Source organism: Equus caballus, chromosome 3, assembly GCF_041296265.1.
Source record: "Equus caballus isolate H_3958 breed thoroughbred chromosome 3, TB-T2T, whole genome shotgun sequence".
Taxonomy (NCBI): domain Eukaryota; kingdom Metazoa; phylum Chordata; class Mammalia; order Perissodactyla; family Equidae; genus Equus; species Equus caballus.
The window spans coordinates 30,702,316-30,724,600 of record NC_091686.1 but is presented as its reverse complement, the minus strand read 5'-3'; the positions used below and the strand labels follow the sequence as shown (position 1 = coordinate 30,724,600).

General features: G+C 45.8%; 1 protein-coding gene across 1 annotated transcript in view; it reads right to left on the bottom strand.

Moving 5' to 3' along the window:
• CDH13 (cadherin 13) overlaps positions 1-22,285 on the bottom strand; it is a 993,386-nt gene that overhangs the window by 449,168 nt on the left and 521,933 nt on the right. Inside the window, 1 exon segment of the mRNA NM_001109812.1 lies at positions 19,459-19,611. Coding sequence (NP_001103282.1) covers positions 19,459-19,611 — 153 coding nt within the window.

The following is a 22,285-nucleotide window of genomic DNA, read 5'->3' as shown; positions in this document are numbered from 1 at the left end:
TGAAGCAGAAGCCCCCAGACCAGCACTGATCCGTGGCTTCTGAAGCTTTCCTTGAGAATGCAATGGAGATGCTAGCAATAGCACGCACAGGGCATTTTCCAGTGGCTGAGTCATCTCTCAGATCTGCATAAGTGATTCATTCCAAGCCTTAACCCAGAGGTGAGGACAACAGGATGCATGTGCTCTTTGAAACTCTAGTTAGAACGAAGGAAGACTGTCTTGCTTCTATCTATGCGGGACCTAGTTCTCTATGACTGGGAGACAACTTTATATAGAATGAAGAAGAAAGCATTCAAAAGAGGATGTTCAATGTCTTAAAGCACAATCAAGACTGAATAACTAGTGTGTCTGAAAGGTGTGACTCAACCAGAATCTTCAGGTGGCTGAGATGACATAGACCAGAGTCTTCTCTGTTAGTCCAGCCCAGAACCTAGCTAGAACCAACCTAGGCAAGAAACAATGATCACTATGGAGATAGAAACCCTCTTACACACTCACGTGTTTTCCCTAGGATTTCAACTGCTACTAGAAATCCTGTCTCAACAAAGAACAAAGCAGCTCATGCTTAAGGTACCAGCTCATGGGGAAATCCAAGACCCATTCCTCAGTCCCAGGCTCATTCTCCAAGTGGAGATGAACTTGATGACCAGGGTTCTAAAGGGAGGGAGCACAGTGCAACAGCAAGCCGGAGGGCTTCGACATTGGAACACATGGGAGTAAGTTCTACTCCCCTGACTTCTGGTTATACAACCAGAGCATAGTTACTTCACCTCACTGAGCCTTATTTCTTCAAGGCACCGCTCTGTAAAGCATAGATCAATTACCAATATCAAAAGGCACGAATAATGTTTATCGATGCGCTTATTATTTGCCCAGTTCTGTGCACTTCACATGCAATATCTCATTTCATCTTGACAATAGCTCCAGGAAGTAGGTCTTCTCATTTCTCTCTTTTTACCGATGAGGAAACTAAGGCTTACAGATTAGGCACCTTGCCTCAAATTACATAGCTAGCGGGAGGGAAAGCTAATAGTAAAACATAGACCTGTGTCTATGCTAAAGATGACACTTTCACCCACAACTGCCTAGACTTGATTTCCAATACAATAGCCACCAGCCACAATTATTTAAGTTAAAATTAAATAAAGTAAAAAAAAAAAATCAGTCTCATAATTACACTGGCCATAAGTCCAGTGCTCAACAGCCGTTGTATGAGACTATCATATATCTGGCTGCCATATCAGACAGTGTAGATATGGCACATTTCCATCACTGCAGAAAGTTCTGTTGGACTGCACTGGTCTCGTCCTTCTCCGATATGTAAGGTGCCTGACTTTTAGTAGGCATTAATGAATGTGAGGTTTGACAATGTCAGAATAGATTTGGGACAGTTCCTCAGCCTGGCTCCACTAAGCTTGGTCTCGGGGGCTGACCCAGTTTGTGGCGAAGCTAAAGATGATGCAGTTTGGGGGTCTTCTTTAAGCAGAACATGAAGTCACAATACAACACTGGTAACAGGGCTTCCAAATGGGCCTCTACAAATAAAGGACCCTTATAGTCCAGCTTCGTTAGTGTCATGGTCACTTGCTTCCACCTGGGGAGCAAAGATAAGCATGTGTCCTCAGGCCTCTGTCATTAACACATCACCGTGGTGTGGGTTTCCAGTCAGCTCTCTGCTGAGCCAGGCAGAGGCTGCTTTCCTGCCTTCTCTCAACGGCCACTCTGTGTACCGAACATCTCTTTGGGCTGTATTTAACTTGCTGTTAGATATGGGCAAGTTGTTCATGCTGCCATGGAGAACATACAGGACATCCCCTTTGACTTTTCCAGTCCCCCTCTGCTCTGCCTCCCCCGCCTGGTTCTTACACCTGGGTTTCCCCGTCCTGTCACTCTTACCTCCCTCATCATTTTTTTACCTCCCAAGATTCTTTAAAAATTGAGGTGAAATTCACATAACACAGAATTAACCATTTTAAAGTGGAGAATTCAACGGCATTTAGTGCCTTCACAACATTGTGCAATCGCCACCATTATCTAGTTCCAAAACATTTTCATTATCCCAAAAGGAAACCCCAGACCCATTGGCTGTCCCCAGTAATCTGCCTTCTGTTGCTATGGATTTCTCTATTCTAGACTTTTCATATCAATGGAATCACACAGTATGTAACCTTTTGCGTCTGGCTTCTTTCACTGAACATACGTGTTCAGGGTTCATCCACATTGTAGCTTGTGTCAGCACTTCATTTCTTTTCATGGCTGAATAATGTCGCATTGTACAGATAGACCACATTTGTTCAGCCATTCTTCAGTTCATGGACTACTTTACCTCTTGATTAACTGAAACAACAGGAAGTGGGAGTTTCCACTACATTAACGGAGACAGCTAATGCCAAACTGTCTCTAGAATCATCTTTCCAGAATGGACCACGCAGCGTCTTAGGAAGGCATGTTGGCATCCACTGGGCATCTCCATGCTGACCGTTTCTTTCTTGTCTCATTAATTAAATTTTTTCTCACCAACATTATCCAAATATCATTTCTATAATGGCTAACAGTTCTTATGGAAGAATATTGTTAAAAAGTTTGGTTTTCAAAAGCATGGAATATGCTGGTTTAAACAGGTTTTTCAACTGCAGGTCTTCAAAATGTCTTTACTGTGTCAAATGTGCACTGTGAATTTTCAGGAAGCAATTATAGTTTTCAAAGTTTCCCAAATGTTCCCAAGGGAGTGTGTGTGTGTGTGTGTGTGTGTGCGCGCGTGTGTGTGTTGGAGGACATCTCTCAGGTCTTATATTTCTCAGAAACACTTTGAAAAAGCTATGCTATATTGATATCTGAATCCTTTTCAGGTCCATGTAATTGGGGGGGAGTCCACACACTTTCGAGACTGGAGTGCTTCCGCCAGGCTTAAAATAGGTTGATTTGGAGTCACAAGTTAAATATCTTAAAGGCATTTCAATGCAAATTATTTCTGAATTAATCATAGAAGCTATACAAAGCGTCATGAGTTTGAATTGCAGTCGAATGGTAACAACTCATAACTTATAACACAATATCCATTCGGAAAATATCTTAATCCTTCAGCACTTCATAGCAGACAAGTTCGAGGATCTCAAAGGCAGGAGTCATAAAAAAAGAAAAAAGTATCTTTGAGAAATGCACATTCCAGCATATATCTTCAGTATATGTATTAACACTTAAAATATAATCTGCTTAAGTGTGCTGTATGCTTGGAAATTGTGTTTCTGAATAATATCTACATAATTTTCAATAAAAATAAACTTGCAGTAAATTATATAGATCTTAAGGTATCAAAGACAAATGGCCTTTGCTGGAATTAGTTTTCCCTTAGGAGTAAGGAAATGGAATTTGTCTTCTGCAATGAGAAGAAAAAAACATTTAAAACAGCATGCAGAATGAAAAATGAGCATTGGCGAGTTCGGCTAGAACCATATTATTGGGTGCTTCTAAGAATTCGGGGAGGGCGATCCTCAGCCAGGTGGAGTCCCAGGGACCCAAGATTCCAGCTAACGTGAAGTCTGGTTGGTGAACCCACGACCTGGTTAGGTGGGAGCTTCGTTAGATGAGCACACACATTATCACTTTCAAAGCTCAGACCAACACTACAGGCCGGGGTTTCTCATTCTCATTTTGCAAGTGGGTTTCTCTGTAGCACACTACAGGCATTTGGTGCTGGTTCCTTTTTTGTGGTGGGCTGTCCTGTGAACCGTAGGATGTTTAGTGGCATGCCTGGCCTCTTCCCACTAGACATCAGTAGCACCCTTCCTCCAGACGTGTTAACCAAAATGTCTCCCAACATCGCCAACTGTCCCCTGGGGGCCAACATCACTCCTAGTTGAGAACCACTGCTTTACAGTGAGCAAACCAGGCATTTAAATGACACCTGCCAGAGCCAGCATGTGGAGCCTGGGCTCGGGGCCGGGGGGAGTGGGTTTGTCACTTGGCCCTTTCCCTTACCAGCTGTGTGACCTACTTCCTGATGCTTCCCTAAGCCTCAGTTTCCTCCAAACGAAAAATGCACCAAGAGTCTCCACCTTTAGGGTTCTTAGGAGGATGAGCTCCCGAGGGGGCAGTGAATGTGCTTCCTTCGCTCTCACATTCCTCAGCCCAGAACAGAGTCCCTGGCGTGCTCGGGGGCACTTAGCTCTGCAGAGACCCATCAGGAAATGCACTTGACCTGAGCCCAACACAGTCAGCGTGTGGTCAGGCTCAGCGGATGCTGTTTTGTGTGAGCTGCACAGGGGGTAGGAATCTGGACTTGGAGCTGCCTGGGACTGACGCCAGGGTGCCTTCTTCTAAAGTGAAGACTAGAGTAGGGTGAGGACCAGGTGGCTGGTACCTGCCTCCTGAGGCTGAGTCATCAGTCGTCCATCTAGTCCCTGCCCCCTGACACTCCGGTGGATATTGGGGCCCACCTCATGCTAAGTGATGGAGCCAAAGCAGCTTTGAGCCTGAGTTGGCTCCAAACACAAACAACATCATGTCCCACTGTTCCCTGATTCTCACTTGTTCTGGAGGAAACGATGATCCTAAAATACTGAGATGACACTTAAAGGAGGGAAACGAGGAAAAAGTGAGAGAGGCCTGGACGTTTGTGCTCTGGCAGGAAAACACGTCAGAGAGACAACCAACTGCCTCCAGCTCTTAAGAGAAAGAATCACAGGGTTGCCACCGAGGGTCTGCTGAGAGTCACTTGTCCCTCTAGTTAGTACTCTAGTCTCAGCCAACAGACAAGAGGAGCTCCTTGCTCACACTGCTGGCTGTACCCTCTGTCTCCAGGTTCTAGAGGTAACTGTAGCTGGGGCCAAAGGTTAAGATCATCCACTACTTACCAGCTGTGTGACCTTGGATAAATTCCTAATCTGCTCTGTGCTTCTATTTTCTCATCTATAAAAGGGAGTATGGTAATAGGCAGAATAATAGCCCCCAAAGAGTCTACATCCAATGCCTGTAACCTGTGAATATGTTGGATTAAATGGAAACGGGAGTTAAGGCTGCACGGAATTAATGTAACTAATCAGCTGAATTCAAAACAAGGAGATTATCCCGAATTATCCAGGTGGACCCAGTGTATTCACAGGGTCCTTAAAAGTAGGAAGGGAACCAGGAAGATGTCAGTGTGAGCAAGATTCAACTCACCGTTGCTGGCTTTGAAGATGGAGAAAGAGGCCATGAGCCAAGGAACATGGGTGGCCTCCAGATGTTAGAAAAGGCAAGGAAATGATTCTCCCCTGGAGCCTCTGAAAGGCACAGAGCCCTGCCAATGCTTGATGTTAGCCCAGCAAGACCCATATTTGACTTCTGATCCCCCAAACTGTAAGATAACAAATTCGGGTTGTTTTAAGCCACCAAGTTTGTGGTACTTTTTTTATGGCAGAAAAAGGGAACTAATACCTTAGTTTCTTAAGTCATTGAGTCAATGCAAGGATCTGTGAGATGGGTCTATGCAGGGCTCAGCAAGACCCACAAAGCGTCACTACTTTCATCATCACTATCGATGACTCAGAGAATAAGAGTCAGCTTCAGATGTAGGCCGAGGGCAGGACAGCTCCTGGGGCAGCTCAGGTCTGCAGCTCCCTGAGCCACATCTAAAGGGAAGCTTGCTGGGAAAGGAGCAAGGATAAACTTCATCTTTATGCAACGTCTGCACAGTCATTCTCCCTCTGCAAAGCCTTTTCCAAACACTATTCCATTTACTCAGGAACTGGAGTGCTGACAAATGCAGGCAGCTGCTGCCCTTGATCTGGAAATGGGGCTTCACCACAGGCCTCCACGAAGATGCCTCTGGGGAGCCTGTCCCCGGGCGGACTGAGTTCACCTCTGGGCCTGACAGCACTGCCACACACATGTTTAACCTTTCCTCGAAAGTCTCTAGAAAAGGGAAATTTATAAGCTCCCTTTTCAGTCTGACTATGGTCCCTAAAAATCTTGAAATCAGATTATCAAAGGGCTGTGGAGCTGCCCATTTCTAAGGGATGTGAGGACCCCTCTAGCCCAGGGGTAGGAACCTTTCTGTAAAGGGGCAGAGAAGAAATGCTTCTGGCTTTGCTGGCCACGACTGGAGCAACTGTTCCACTCTGCTGTGGGGTGTCAGAGGCCATAGGCAACATGAAAATGAACGGGCGAGGCACGATTTGGCCTGTGAGCCACAGTTTGCAGACCCCCTACTCCTAATCTAACTACTCAAGGAGAGAATCCCTCTGGGACCGGCCCAATGGTGCAGTGGTTAAGTTTGCACATTCCACTTTGGCGGCCTGGGATTCACCAGTTCTGATCCCGGGTGCCGACATGGCACCACTTGTCAAGCCATGCTGTGGCAGGTGTCCCACATATAAAATAGAGGAAGATGGGCACGGATGTTAGCTCAGGGCCAGTCTTCCTCAGCAAAAAGAGGAGGATTGGCAGCAGGTGTTAGATCAGGGCTAATCTTCCTAAAAAATAAAGAATCCCTTTACCTGTTTTTAAAGGTGAGCAACTGCTCAGCTCAACGTCAACTGTCGGGGACTCCTTGCCACACAAGATGCTCACTCTGTGTATGATCTATGTTTGCTACCTGGCGATTCCTCCTCACACCAATCAGGAGGTATAAGCAAAAGTGAAAGCAAAATTCTTCTCCCACTGATTCTCTTGGAGAAGCCTCAGCATGGCAGATTTGCCGACACACCGAAGCTCCTTCTGCAGAAGACCCTCAGTAGAAAGATGACTATTCCTCATCCCCAGGAGACAAGCAGGTCATGATCTGACCTACACAGTTAATGGAATTGTTCATGGAGGGAGAGGGAAGTGAGAATGGGGGTGGAGGATGCAGAAGGGGATCCTTCTAGAAAGGGGATCGTGATGTTCTCTAGAAGATGGCCTTCTTATTCATTTCCATGTGTCCTCCCGGCCCCAACCCCTGGCTCTAGGTTTTGCTCTGGAGAGTTGCTCAAGTGTGGAAAGCTGGGTGCAGGCCAGGGCCCAGGTAAGATGAAGGTATCTGAAAGAATGGAGCAACCACTCAGGATGGAAATGGTATTTCCAAGATGCATCCTGGATGCTGGTATATATTTGATTCACTTTCCAAATATAGAATTTGCAATTTTCCCTCCCTTCCATCTCAGAGCCTGGTCTTCCTGGGGCTGACCCGAAATGATGCCCCCCACACTGTGGCATTCCCAAGAAATAGTTGTCTCCTCAGTTCAATACCCTCTGGGATAGCTCCCTAGATATAAGCACAGACTTAGGAATAGGGAGTTGAGTTGGACGAGGGGGTCATGGAGGAAGCGTACACATGATGCAGAACTTCTTCCACACTGACTTGCAGGCTGTATCAGCAACAGAAAACACGCCCCTCTCCGTCCTTCATGTGCCCTGCTCTCTTGAGTTAATGCTTACTTTCAGGAAATATATTTCCTTTTATTTACACACCTGCTAATTAAAGAGCCTCACATGACAGGAAGTAAGAAACACAAAACAGAACCAGTGTGGCTTCAGTAGAGTTCATGATTAGGTTCTGCGTGAAAAACTCAAAAGGAATAGAAAATGCAATCATAATTAATTGTGAAGTGCCAGTCGCCCAGTTTTCTGAGTCTTTATGACCAGCTGGCCAAGACCTCTGCCTCAGGTCTACCACATGTACCTATGTTATCCCCCAGGTGTCAGCGAGCAACTGAACGTGCAGCCCAAGCCAGGAGGGTGGGATCAACTTTAAAAGAACGCAAGGCTCTCTTCCCAGCTTCTTGTCAAGCATCGTCAACTGGGTCTTGGATCCCACTAATGTTGTTGGACAAGCTAAGCCATCATCTAATGAGGACACAGTCTTGCCAGTCTGCTTTCACTCTAGTCCGTCTTCAGAGTGGCTGTTGTGGCACATGGAACAAGGCTCAATTTGGCCCCAGCTGCAGCCAGGGAATGAGCATCCACGAGTGACACAGTGCAATCAAGTCCTTTTTAGTGAGCACGGAGTCTTTCCAACATGGTACCAGAAAAGATGGACCTTGTTTAAAGGAGCTTGTATGCAAACATCCACACCTTCAGAAGAAAGAAAAATAATACCGAAATGATCTCTTGGCACCTAATGCCTGACTGCGAGAAAAAGATAAGCTTTCTTCATAATAAAGATCTTAGAACAGATGCCAATCAAACGAATCAGCAGCAAACAGCTCCGGCCAACTGTGTTTAATAAATAATTTTGAGATAGCCCACTGATAAACCCCTATAGAAGAAAGAGCTAAAAAGTTGGAATTTTAACAGAGGGTTCTCTTGGCCTGGAGATTGAGCCAAACTAAATGGGAAAGACCATGCAACACACAAAGTACTCCCTAGGCTCCCAACACAGATTCAGAATTTAGAAAGTTTTCCTGGTTCCCTCTGTCTGGAAGGGAACTTTAGGCTGAGCTTGGGAGAGGCAGGGCCTTATCTTCTATCTGTTTCCCCCAGCGGCTGGTAGGTAGTGAGTTCTCAACAAATGAATGCATTTTTGAATTAATTTCTATTTCATGGTGATTCGAATGTTATTGTTGACTTGCTCAAATAAATCTTATCTTCCTGAAATGCAATTGGATGTCACTCCCTTGCTGAAAACCCTCCCAGGCTTCCTTAGAAAAAAATCCAAGCTCCTTACCTCACCCTGCAAGTCCTGGCAGGACCTGGCCCCCCAATTCCTGCAACTCATTTCATCCCAAAGTACGTTTAATATCTTCACTGTGAGTTTGGATTCACCTCCCAGGTCTTTGCGGGTGAGAATGCCATTTATCTGATATGTGCCACTCTGATTTCAGGGACCCGGAGACAAGACTCCTCCTCTTCTGGCAACCAGAGTGGTCTGTGCAAAATCCAAATCTGATTACGTCACTCTTCATCCCCAAATCCTCTAACCTCCACCTGTCACCAAGGGGTATTACGTCTAAGCTTGTTCCTTAGCACACATGTCCCGCCTTCTTCCCTAGTCAGTTCATCTCCGGTCTCCCACATGAGGCCCCGCTCTCCTGCTTCTCCAGAGCTGCCTTAAGGTCTTTATTCTGTCTCCTCTCCCTGAGACATTCTTTCTGCCCTGCCCCCTCCCTGTCACCTGGCTAACTCCTTCTCATTCTTGAGCGCTTGCTTTGACTATAAGTCCTCTGGAAGACTGTTCCTGGTCCCTGCCCTTGTCCCATGGTGGTGTAATTGTCTTGTTGCAAATTATTGTACCCAGTTAGACTGTGAGCTTCACAAGGACAGGGACAATAGTCCTTGCCATGGTGCCCCAGAAATGAACATAGATCTCTTGTCTATTCAAGCTTAGTGAATATTCGAGTGAACAAACCATGATATATTTTCAGACCCTCTGTAGGGTCAGCCCCATGATGGTGCCTTCAGAGCACAATATGTGGGGTCCGTCCTGTGCGTTGCAAGATGCTGAGCAACATCTCTGGCCTTGACCCACTAGATGCCAGTAGCATCACTGCCCCTGTTGTGACAACCAAAAACGTCTCCAGACATTACCAGATATCCCCTGGGGGGCAAAATCGCTCTGGTGGAGAACCTTTGCTGTCAAGGATACCTGAGAGGTAAGGGCAGTATTCTGCCCTCAGACTTTCCATCAGGCTTTCTCCTGAAATGTCATCTCCCAGCAAGTCCTACTGGACCACGCAGCCCTTGCTGTCACTCTCCGTATCTTTAATCTGCTCCATTTTTATTCCAAGCACATATAAACACCTGACGTGTTACATACTCACTAACGTCTGCTTGTTGATAGAGTTCCCCGAGGCTGGAACTTGCCTGTTGGCTGCTGTATCCCCAACACCTTGAAACGGTGGCTGGCACGAGTTAGGCGTCCCATCGCTGTCTGCTGAATCAATCAATCTGTGGTTCATCTGAATCTGCCTGATGGAGCTGCTGGGTGTGTGCTGGCCATGATGTCTGTGCATCCTTTAGGCCATCCCAAGATGCCACTCCACAGTGTTTCCCCTTTTCCCTCCACTTCTCTTGTTTGGAAGAGAAGCTCAGCTGGCAAAACACGGTGCTCCCCCACATTCTCCTTTTTACCCTGGGACTTTGTCCACAAATTGTCCTCAGTTCAAATCCATATAGTCGAGTGGTCCGCTCCAATCAGGCAGTAAGCAGTAGGCCAGCCAGAATTGAGCTGGGTAACCCAGAGATTGGCTAGCTCCCCAGCCTTGGAGGAGGACATGGGTCACATATGCACTCATCCTCCGTCACAAGAACTCCCAGCTTCCAACCTGCTCACGGGGAACTCAGTCCCTATGCAGCGTTTTTCCCCAGGTCTTTCTTGGGAGGCCCATAGCTGGTTTCACAAGGGTCCCCGATCAATGTCAGCTTCTTCCTTCCTCTTTTGGGCAACTGGAGGGAGCTTCACCATGGTCATCCACCCCCTGATTACCAGCCCTTCCCAGCCAGAGTGTGGCAGGAGGCTCTGTGGCGGTGGCTCTTTACAAATGTGTCATCCTGTGTCACCTGACCTCACAGCTCTAGTGCTCGAACCTGGAATCTTCCCCCGTCTTTGGTGATTGGTTTAATTAGCTTCTGGTCCTCCCCTCCAATTTTGCACAGTATCTCATACGACAAAGTAATTTCCATCATTTTCTGCCCTCTAATCCAAGAGTGTCAAACCCACTGTGAGGTCAGAGAAGAAGGACAGCCTATTTCTAACTTCTCTTTTACTCCTCTCTTCCTAGTCCAGGCCTCGAACAAACTTCTCCTTCCCTCCTCTACTCATTTTTACCAAATGAAAAAAAAATTTTTATTCCTCTTGATGAACGTAAATTTAGATGGAGAGTGCGTGATGGGAGCTAGAATGGATGTCTTATCTATGTTTGCAGGATCTGGTCCCGGATGGGCCGTCGCAATGCCCGTTATTGAGGGATAATGACATCAGGAACATATTGTCAGTACTAGGAGTCAGAGCCCTCAGCTGATTATTTAACTTGTTTTTATTTGTAAATTTTAGCAGCTTAGATAAAACGGGTCTAAAGGCTCTTACAGGTCTGAAGTATTGTGATTCTTCAGCATCTTGAAAAAAAATGCTGCCAAGTCATTTGGAAAAGCAGCTATGATGAAGGAGATTCAGTAGTAGTTAGACAACTAAAGCAAAAAGTGAAAGATAAATTGGCCATCACACATTTATTGATTCCACAAACGTGCGGTAGGTCCAGCTTGTGGGACCGGTGCGTCGGATGCGAGGCTCAGCGTGAGGAGGAAAAGGCTGAGGGATGCAGGATTCTCCCACCTGCCAAGGTTCAAAGTGAACCTCTTCTGAGGAGTTTGTGCTAATGAAGTTTAGAAAAATACGCTTCCATAGCCCTGAGTGAGGAAGCAGCTTTGCTTAGCGGACCAATAAATAATCATCCAGGAGCAGCTCGGTGGTCTAATCCAGGTGTGTGGCTGCCCCGGCAGGGGCGTTTAACCTCTTCATGCCTCAGTCTCACCAGCTGCACCCAGCAGATAAGGCCAAGTTGCAAAATGAAGTGCGTGGAAATGTGAAGAGCCGAAGTGGAAAGAGTCGGATGGAAAGGCTCGGAAGTGCTGGGGCAGAGAGAGGCTGCGACCAAATCCTGAATTATTTTTTTCTAAAGTGAGTCAGAAGACAACCTCTTCATTTGTTTATCAAATTCTGTTTCTCTGCATTTCCAAAGAGACATCAGAAAGTAGTTAGCGTCACATATTTGCTCAGAGTGACGCAGTTGATTGAGGGGAAATGAGATATTTGATTTTCTACGATTGCGTGTTAGAAACTCCTGTGTGCATTATCTCATTTGATATTCACAGCAAACCTCCCTGGTCGGTGTCGTTCTCGCCAGTCCGAATTAGGAATAAACGAGGGTACAGATGGATTATATTAACTCAGTGGTTCTCAAACTTGGCTTCACCATGGAAACACTTGGAGAGTTTTATGAACTTACTGACCCTTGTTCCCACACCAGGATATTATTAGTTAATTAGTTTGAAGTGCAGCTTGGGCATCAGGGGTTTTAAAAGCTCCCCAGATGACTTTAATGTGCAGCAAACTTTGAGAAGCACAAATACCTTACTCAAGGTTACAGATCTAATAAGGCAGCAAAGCTGGTTCTGCCGACCCCAGGGCCAGCTCCCTCCTATCAGGAACTACCTTCGCCTGTACCGGCTCAAATCTTCTGAAGACACTTTCATCTCTGGCCTAAAAGGTTATTTTCTGAGAAATAAGCAAACACCCAGCAACATGGCATTTAACAGTTGTCCAAGGTCTAGACAGGATGGAGCAAAGAAGCCTAGCACAGCTTCGCCCGGCTCTCAGGAGCCATTAACGAAGCACAAACAAAGGCCGTTTGAAGAGTACGGATTGGATTTAGAGGGATTTCAAATGGCATAGCAGAGCGCCGGGAGAAGTAAGCACCTTTAAGGCACAAGCGCATTACCCCAGCAGGACTGTAATGGAAGTGGTTCAAAGGCCGCCTTCACTGAGGCAAATTAATGAATCAGGCCAGCCGCAGCAACGTTAACACTTAGGAGCGTATTTAGACCTGGGGTTCGCAAATGTCAGCGAGCAGCAGAACCACCCGGAGGCCTTGTTAACACCCCCGTTGCAGGGCCAGAGTTTCTGATCCAATAGGTCTGAGGATGGGCCTGAGAATTTGCCTCTCCAACGAGTTCCCAGATGCTGCTGCTGGTCCAGGGAGGGGGCAGGCACACTTGGAAAATCACTCATTTAGATGATTGCCTTCAAGGAAGCGACACACAGGGTTACTGATGTCCAACCCAACCATTTAACAGCTAGCGGGATGCCTAGCAACTGCTCTCATCTCTGTCTCACCTGCAGGGGGGTCCAACTGCAAAACTGGTATGCCAGGTGATGGCTCTCAATCCTGGAACACTTAGTGAGTGACTGTACTGAGTGCTAACCTGACACGTCCCACTTACTAACTACACCATTAGGCGAGGACAGTGCAGTGTCACCCTCATTCTCCAGATAAGAAAACAGAGACGGAGAATTAAATAACTTGCCAAAAGTGACAAAGTATGAAGACAAATCCTGAAACAGCCAACGTTCACCCTTTGTTCACCTATAACAATGGCAATTTTGTATGGTTCCTCTGATTGCAGCGTCAAGATTCTAATCTCAGTAGGTCTGATTCCAAAGCCTGAACTTTTTTTTTGGTGAGGAATATTTGCCCTGAGCTAACCTCTGTTGCCAATCTTCCTCCTATTTCTTTTCACTTGAGGAAGAGTAGCCTTGGGCTAACATCTGTGCCAATCTTCCTCTATTTTTGCATGTGGGTCCCCACCTTAGAATGGCTGATGAGTAACGTAGGTCCACGGTGGGGATCTGAACCCGTGAACCTGGGCTGCCGACACAGAGCATGCCGAACTTGACCACTACGTCACTGGGCTGGCCCCATCCAAAGCCTGAACTTTTATCCCAAGTTCTGTCTCCTCCCATTATGGCCCTTTCCTAGGTCACGTGTGTTATTGATTGATAGGACCATGATATGGAGAGAAGTTCAGATGATAGGTGTGAAGCCACACTCTCCTAAGCATGGACAGACCACCTCCTCTCAGAGAGCCATGCCTACCACTGACTGCCTCTCACAGGGACTAAAATTGTACTGATGACAACACCCACCCCCCGCCCCTTGCTAGCTCAGCTAGAGTCCTTCATCTGATCTAGGTGATTTCCTGCAGACATCCCAGCATGAAACTTGGCGATGGAAGTGAGAGACAATGCAGTGGCTCCACTTTTGGGATTGGAGGCTCTAGAAAGCATGGTGTCAGAGTCCCCTGGTCTTCTGGGCAGCCAAGGCAGAGTGGCTACCACCCAGCTTTGAGCATCGTAGGAGCAGAGCGGCAGAAAGAGGTGGCAGCAGTGATGACTCCCTGAGAACAGGAGTTCTCAGCTGGGGGCAATTTTGCCCCCATGGGACAACTGACAATATCTGGAGACATTTTTGATTGTCAAGACTGGGCCGGGGAGTGCTATTGGCACCTTGTAGTTAACGGCCCAGGATGCTGAGAATGTATATGAAGTGTATTTCCTGTGGTGCCACCTTTTCTGGTCGTGTCACTTTTAAGCTAAGTTATTGGGTCCTTTTGGCAATTCTATAAACTACCTGTGCTCTTTAAAAAATCTCTTTCTTTGTAAATTAGTTGGAGGGGATTTTGTTGACTACCACCAAGAATCTTGACTAAGAAAGATGGCCATGGGGGAGACCAGACCAGAGGATGACGAAGATGTAGCTTGTCCCCACAACTGGGGACTCGGGGCACATTCCAAGTGCAAATATTATCCAGGCCAGTGCAATCCTGTCATGGTGACGTGTGCATCATCCATGCACGATGGACATTATTATAAACAAGTTAATAAATAAACCCTCTAATCTGGGTAAATCTACATTTCCCAATTGCCTTTTGATCCCTAACATTGTGATACATGTCTTGCCACATGACAGAAGCATTTTTCACCTTAATGTATTTTCTGCCAAATTGTCTTGGAGCTACATGTGGGTTAGGACTGAGGCAGAGCCGTGTGAGAGAAAGGAAACACAGGAGCCGGCAGACCGTCTGTCTGCCAGGTAATTTCCAATTTTACGGCAACACTCTTAATCACAAAGTCCAAACTTATTCCAGAAAGTGGATTCAGGGGGAACAAACTGTGTCCCAGAAAACGTGAACGAATAGTCAAAAGGAGACAATGAAATCCTGCTCAGCTTCTGCGGCCGAGAACACAGGTGGTTCCTGTTTCCAGTTTTATAATTGAGAATGATAGCGTTAAGCTCATCTTTATGAAGATTAAATGAGATCATCATTTAGGTATTTAACACAGAGCTCTGGCAAGTTGCAAATGTTCAACAAATGTTAACACCAACATTAATAACACTAATATATCTTGGGAACCCCTTGTGGTCCTCAGCTAACACATCAGTAAAGACAAGCAATAAACCAACGTCACAGGTTTGTGTATGTGGGACTCTAGAGAGGTCTTGGGTACGTAATAGCTGCTCAATAAATGTTAGTTTTCTCTCTCGTAAGTGTTCCTTTCATCTCCCACCCAATTCCGACATTCCCAGTTCTCAGTGCATCTCCCACAGTGGACAGCAGACCAGGATGAAGGTCTCGTGCCCATGACATTTGCCCCCGACCACGGTCCTCCTTCCTGTTTTGCCTCACACCCCCTGCTCAGCCCAGCCCACACCCTCCACTGCGCCCCCCACCTGCCTAACAGACTCTGTCTCCCACTTCACACCTGTCCTTCCATATTGACAAATTTGCAGCCAGCAGGCTATACTCACAGTGTGACGGAATCATTACCACCCGCTAATATTTTTATAGAATTTCATAAACTTGGTCACTCATGAATCATTTACAGCACTTTATTCCAATGAAGAGTTCACAAATCACTCAAACGCTGGCAAAATACATAATAATGAGTAATATTTCAGGAGGCTTTGCATTAATATGTCAGCTTCCAATACTGCGAGAGCTAAATTATTTTGTCAGGTGTCACTTCAGGTCAGAAGCATGGGAAGCCCTTTTGGGGGCTGGGGTAGGGAGAGTGGGCGGGTGGCAGTGGGTCATGGAAAAAGATGGCATTTAAGAAGAAATAGATCATCCAGCCAGTCAAACTTCTTTCCCAGCCCCAGTAAGTGGGGTTCCTGGGAATGGGCCTAGGGATTTGCAGATTAGATATCAGAGCCTAGTTGGGGGTAAAATAGGAAGAAGCGTTTCTTAGTGATGGAAAATGCACGACTTTGGAGGTGGAGAGAAAATGATACGGATCCCAGACTCAATACACACCAGCTGGATGACCTTGAAAAAGTTATTTAACAGTTATTTGCTTATCTCTAAAATGGTGTTAGCACCTACTTCTTAAGTCTCTTGTGTGAAATGGATGGAATAAGAGAATGTATATGAAATGTTTGGCACAGTGTCAGCCATGTAGTGTTCAATAAACAGTAGCTTTAATGGTGATACACATTCAGGAGCCCAAGGACAAATTTATCCCAGATTATTTCTTATCACGCAAATCCCCAAGGCTTAGTTCACTCTGTTTTCTTGCTGGATTTGGAAAATGTTAGTGCAATAGCACGGACTTGCATGTGAGTAGTGTTTAACTTTAAAACAAACAACAACAACACGGGAGTAATTATAATGGTGATCCATTCACCCACATGCTCTCTGCTTTTTAAACTAGCAAGAGGGAAAATAAAATGTGGGAACTGGAGACCTAGCGTTCAGCTCTTTGAAGAAGCATGTTTGTTCCAACCACAATAACCACCATGAACACGATGCTGTTAACTGTGGTACTAAGACAGTAAATTATTTCTCAATAGGTGCTTGAAATGGACCAGAATTGCAGCATTCTCGTGCCCAAAGTACATTAACAAGACAGTAACCCAGTTCTGATTAAATCTAGAGATAGGAGCACCATACACAGACTAATAGGGGACTTCCTAAGCAAGGATACGAAGAAAACAGGACAAAGACGGAATTGAAGAGCGAGAGGCACAGAAGGAAGTAGTGTGGAAATCAGGCCCTCCTGATGCTCGTGAAGAGTGGCACAGGGCCAGGCTGCAGTGTGGCTGGTGGAGCCCTGGTAGTCGTGCAAGACGGTGTGTTTTACCAAGCACAGCAGCCTCTCCGCTGGGAGCAAGTGGCCCTGTGCCTGGGGTAAACCAAGCCACACAAGGAACAAGGCACAACTTCCTGGCATATCACCTGCACACAATGGTGAGGAATTTAAATTGGTTTATTTTGAGATGAAGACAAGGCACTGAAATGAAAGCTACCTGGAGGCAGGGAAGGTGGTGTGTCTTGTTGAAGGGTGCTTCTCCCCCTGTAGGTACTCAATCAAATGGAGAATGAATGAACTGGTCAATCGGTCAGTCTACTGTGAAGTACACTATGAAACTCTAAACTCAAGATTACTCAAGGAAAGTTCACTCTTGAGGTAGGCAGGTTGAGCTCCAACTCAGAGTCCTTGGAATTTCCATTTACTTTCCTTTGCCTTTAACATCATTAATCTCTCCCACTCGTGTAGTAAGATCATACAGTGCTTGCTGTGTTTCTGGCACTGTTCTAAATGCTTGACATGTATTAACCCATTTAATCCTCACAAAATCTTGTGAGATGAGCATATCATGATTATGCCACTTTTACAGATGAGAAAGTTGAGGCAGACACCCTGCCCAAGTTCCCACAGCTAGTCCATAACAGCCGTGATTTGAATTCCATCAGTGTGGCTGCATGCAAAATTATGTTTTTAACTGCTCTAATACTGTATGGCTTCACTCTAGGGAAAAATATGAGGGGCTCCAAGCTACAGACCAGGCTCTATTTTATTAGCTGAATAGCGATCAGTAGCTAGCAAAACCTGGGAATTTCATCTTTTACAAGTCTTAGAGGTACTAGGACATTGCCACTTTATGGACGAGAATCATAAGATCAGAGAGGGTAAGTGGGTTGCCCAAGGTCACACCATTCAGTAAACAGCAGTGCCGAGATTTGAATCGTGATTTTTTCCAAACCCAGAGCTCTTAATCTTCATTGCTATGCTATGAAATTATGAAATTTATCACATCCTTACTTCCTTGTCTCTGAAAATTAACGGATATTCCCATGATAGGCACGGAAAGAGAAGAGCGCATTTACCCATGGTCTGCTGCTGGTTTTTTGTGCAGCAGCTGGACACCTACATCTGCCAGGTCACTCTGGTGACTGTCAAGGCCAGCTGGACCCGGAATTTCTGAGGACACCAGCATTCAGTTTCTACAATAACCAGATTCCTCCACCTGGGTGTATGATGAGGACACACTGCTCACCCTTTGGCATTCCCTGACAGATGGTACTCGCTGTGGATGCCTACTGCATCTGCTCTTTGGCAAAGCTTCTGAGAAGTAGGTTGAGAGGCATGCTCATCCTCCCAGGACCTGGGACCCTCGAGCATATTTCTCAGCATGAGGATATGATCATGCCGCTACCTATACTTGTCCATACTTGAATGCCTTCAACGCCCTCACACTGTCTTCTCCTCACTGGAAACTCACAGCAATCCAGCTGGGTAGGTAGGAAATAGTTATTCACATTTTACAGATGGGACCCTGAGGACCAGCCCTCACATGGCCTTCCCAAGGTCAACAACTCCTGGTTACCGAGGAGGCTAGACTCATGGTACCCATTTCTCAGGCAGAGCACTTAACTCTCCAACACAGAGTCTCTCCAGGCCCGTCTGCAGGAGAAGAACATGGAATTTTAGGGAAGAGAGAGTAGTGTTGTTGGAGGGGTTTGGGGATGCTCCTACATGGTGTTTTGAGCAAGAAAATCAGAGATGCCAAATCCAGCCCTAGAAATTGGCCATCACCCTTGGACCCTGAGCCAGGAAAATGCACACATGATGGGCAATGGCAATGGAAAACGAACGTTGTTGGCTGGACCTTGTTCCCACAGTGCCTGCTTCCAGCTCAGCGCACTGCATCCCACGGAGGGCTTTTCCTGAAAATGGTTGGGAATTTCATCTCATTCCTCAAAGAATGAACTTACTACCCTCCGAGGCTTGGGTCCATAACACAGGCTGTGAGCATGGAATTCTTTGGGGAGTGTGCTGAGGGGAGGACACACCGACCTGGAGCCTCTGTGAGACTTAGGGCTCACCCCAGTATCTGCAGCTGCTCTGGTCTCTGCGTCCCGAATGGGTATCAACTTCTGAAACTAGCCTTTTACAAATAGTCTTTCATTTGTCTACATAAAAGTAATATAAGCACATTGTAGAAAACTCAGAAAAACAAGGAAAAAATCAATAACACCCAAACACAACCATTAACACTTTGATTTTTCTTCATAAGCGTACATGCACCATGCTATGTGCAAACATTCGATCTGTAATGAGGAGACCATATGTGTTTGTGTGTCTGTTTCCGTTTGATAGCTTGAATCTTTCCCATATAACTAGAACCACTTCCAAAATATTTTAAACGGTTGTAGAAAACTTCCTTGCAAAATTGTGCCATAAGTTAACCACCACCCTATTGCTGAAAATGTAGCAATTGTTTCCATTGTAGGGACCACGTCCTGCTATAACATCACGGTACAAAAATCTAACTAAATTCTTCCCTATTTCCTTAGGATAGATTTCTAAAAGCAGCATTATCGGGTCCAAGGCTTTATATCTTTTACAGCTTTTGATTATCAAGCAGGTTTCTGGAAAGCCAAAGCTGACCTAAGGGTTCTGATCTCATCGAGATTCCCCCAGGATCCCCCTTTCTTGGTCTCCAGTGCCGAAGTCTCACGGAGGCCTGGGGGGCTCCGTTGATGAGAGAGGAACCCCACTGTTGCCCTGTCGGGGTTCAACTCCACTCAGCTCCCGCAGAGAAACACTTAAAGCCGCACAGCCCAGGGTTTGATGAAGCACAGAAATAATGAGCTCTGTGGGAGGAAAACAATCTTTGGAAGCCACATCTCTGCGTGCAGAGTGGGCACTCAAGAGGTACTCACTTGATAAGTAGCGATCGTTTCTCTGTCCAAGGTCCGTGTCACAGAGACACTACCAGTGTTCTCATTGATTCTGAAAATTCCTTTAGGCTCTTGATCCACTCCTTTTCCAGTGAGCCAGAATTTGGACCCTTCCGGTCTGTCACTATCGACTACCTGGTCAGAGAAACATAGTGACATTTAAGACTCTGGTTGGAAAACAGAAAAAGCACATTACAAACACGTCAGTGAGCAATCCACTAACCACAGGTGCCAACCCAAAGTGCCTGATGACCTTGACTGAAGCAGCATTGCCAAAAATAGCGTCGTTGCTCTATACCTTTCCTCCTAATATGCAAATCTTTGCAGCTTATAGCTGGGGAAGCTCACCAGCACTAGGGTGCTGGATCTAGGTGGGAAATAACTCCCATCTAGTGATGGATCTAGGAGAGAAATAGCTCCAGGAAGTTCAAGGTTAGACGTATATTATTTTTGACTCTAGAGAAACAGACTTCTTTTTTCTGCAAGCAAGACCAAATAGGCAATGTAAAACAACATTTATTTGACAATCCTATGCTGGGCAGGCATTGATCAATGTTCCAAGTATTTGTGCATATCAGCCACCAACAGCACCGCCTGCCCCACTGCTTCTACCAGGTACTAGGCACAGCACTGAGGAAGCATTTTACACACATTTTTTAAAAACCTCACAACAATGCTGGGGGCAGGGGACATTATTATTCATACTTGATGGATACAGAGAGATTAAGCAAGCTGGCGATGGTCACAACTATTAAAGAGATGAAGATGAGATTCAGAACCTGTCTTCCATTTCTCTAGACTGCTATGCAACACTGTCATTTCTGAATTGACTTTAAGATAATCCGCTACAGTTTGGCAGCCTTGATTTGAAATTTGAAGACTAAATTCAGAAGATAAAGATGGAGGAAGGTAGTTCAAGGCAGAGGGGCTGCACAGACAGAGGCAGCAGGCAGGAGAGAGGGAGCCTAGAAAATTCCAGAAACTGCGAGTCATTAGCATGGTTTGAGTAGATGTGGGGTCAACAGGTAATAAAGGGCCAAATTACGTTTTGTTTTGTTTTGTTTTTGTGATGACGTTTAGCTCTGAGCTAACATCGATGCCAATCCTTCTGCACCCTGCACGAGGGACGCTGCCACAGCAAGGCTTGAGGAACTGTGTGTAGGTCCATGCCCGGGATCCTAACCCATGAACTTGGGGCCCCCAAAGTGTAGTGAACGAACTTAACCACTATGCCACCAGGCCAGCCCCCCAAATTATGTCTTTTGTTTTAAGGCATATGAAGACGTCTAACTAAAGAGAGAACTATCATTTGCATAAGTTTGTTCTAGAATTTGACTAAGTATTCGTCTACATTTGATGTCATTTTATCATCAATATCCGTGAACATTAATTCAATTATAACAACAATTTAAAGGTCATGAACACAATAGTAACTCAGAACAGAAAGCTAAAAGAAAGCAGATGCTGAACCAGCTGCAACCAATTTATAAATGAATGGGCGCCTTTTGGAACACAGTCAACCATGCCTGGAGGGTTTAGGGGGTCGGGACAGGAAATGTGCTTTTCCTTGGCTGAATCAGCCTCCCCTGGGGGCCATCTCTGCCACCACCAAGCCTGCAATTCTGATAGATGCCACCGGGTGGCAGTGGTGCCTAAGGCAGCGTGACCCTTATGACAAGGTTCCTCTGCCATGGCCAGTTGAGTAAAGGCATGACACAGTTCTATATGGCAATACGGTATTTTTTCTCATCTAAAATATTCTTTATTAAAACACACTGAGAATTTTGATTAAATGCCAGTTACCTCTCTTTGCATTTTTAAGATTAACAGAAAATAGTATGTAAAGCAAGACCAAAAATAAGGTATGTGATATCTTCCGATGAAAATAATTTTTAGTCACTGCTTGACTTGATTTAATCCAACTGACATTCTCCCCCTACCCCACCCCCATCTGCTTGGAAGCTCTGTGAGGTCAACAGCCTCAGCATGTTGGGCTCACCACTGGAGCCCAATGCCTGCACAGCATCTGGCATACAGCAGGAACCAAGGCCAAAATCTGTTTAGTAAAGAGCACCACTCCTCAGACAAACACTGTTCCAGTCCCAGCTTGGCCAATGATCAGCTGTGTGACCTGGAACATGGAACTCGTGATTTCCTTATCTGTAAAGTAAGGATAACACTACTTATTTCCCAGAGTTGTTGAGGGGTTAATGAGACAGTGTGTGAAAAGTACAGTTCTTGGCACATACAGGGGGCTCAATAAATCGTTGCTAATGATTCCAGTACTAATGGTAACAATCATAACAAAATTATGCCTTTGTTGTTAATGGGTAAGACAGATACTTCCAGGTATAAAAAAGCATCTTACCCATAATATCGAAAACATAGTTCCCTTTCTCAGGCAACAGATTTCCTCTTAAAAAACAGAGCTCACAGACATCTCTGGTTTGAGAAGAGAAGTGCTCTGGAAGCAGACTTACTGTGGGAAGGGGCAGCTGAGCAAACACGGCTCTTCTTTTTCACCTCCATGTTTACTGTCACTCCCCTCCCCTTCATACCTCTTCTGCCCAAATGTGGATTAAAACCTCTTCCTCTTGCTCCCCTAAGCACACATGAGATAGGCAGGTCTTCTCCAAAGGGCCCTATTAACCTAGAAGACAATCTGATGGGAAATGAGCATGGGAAACCTACAAGGGCTGTGGAGCCGTCCTTCTTCCCAAGAATGGACTCCTGACCCCATCTGTCTACCAGGCACGGCTCGCTGGTGAGGACCTGCCAGGAGGAGACGTCTATGCTCTGCTCTCCCTTC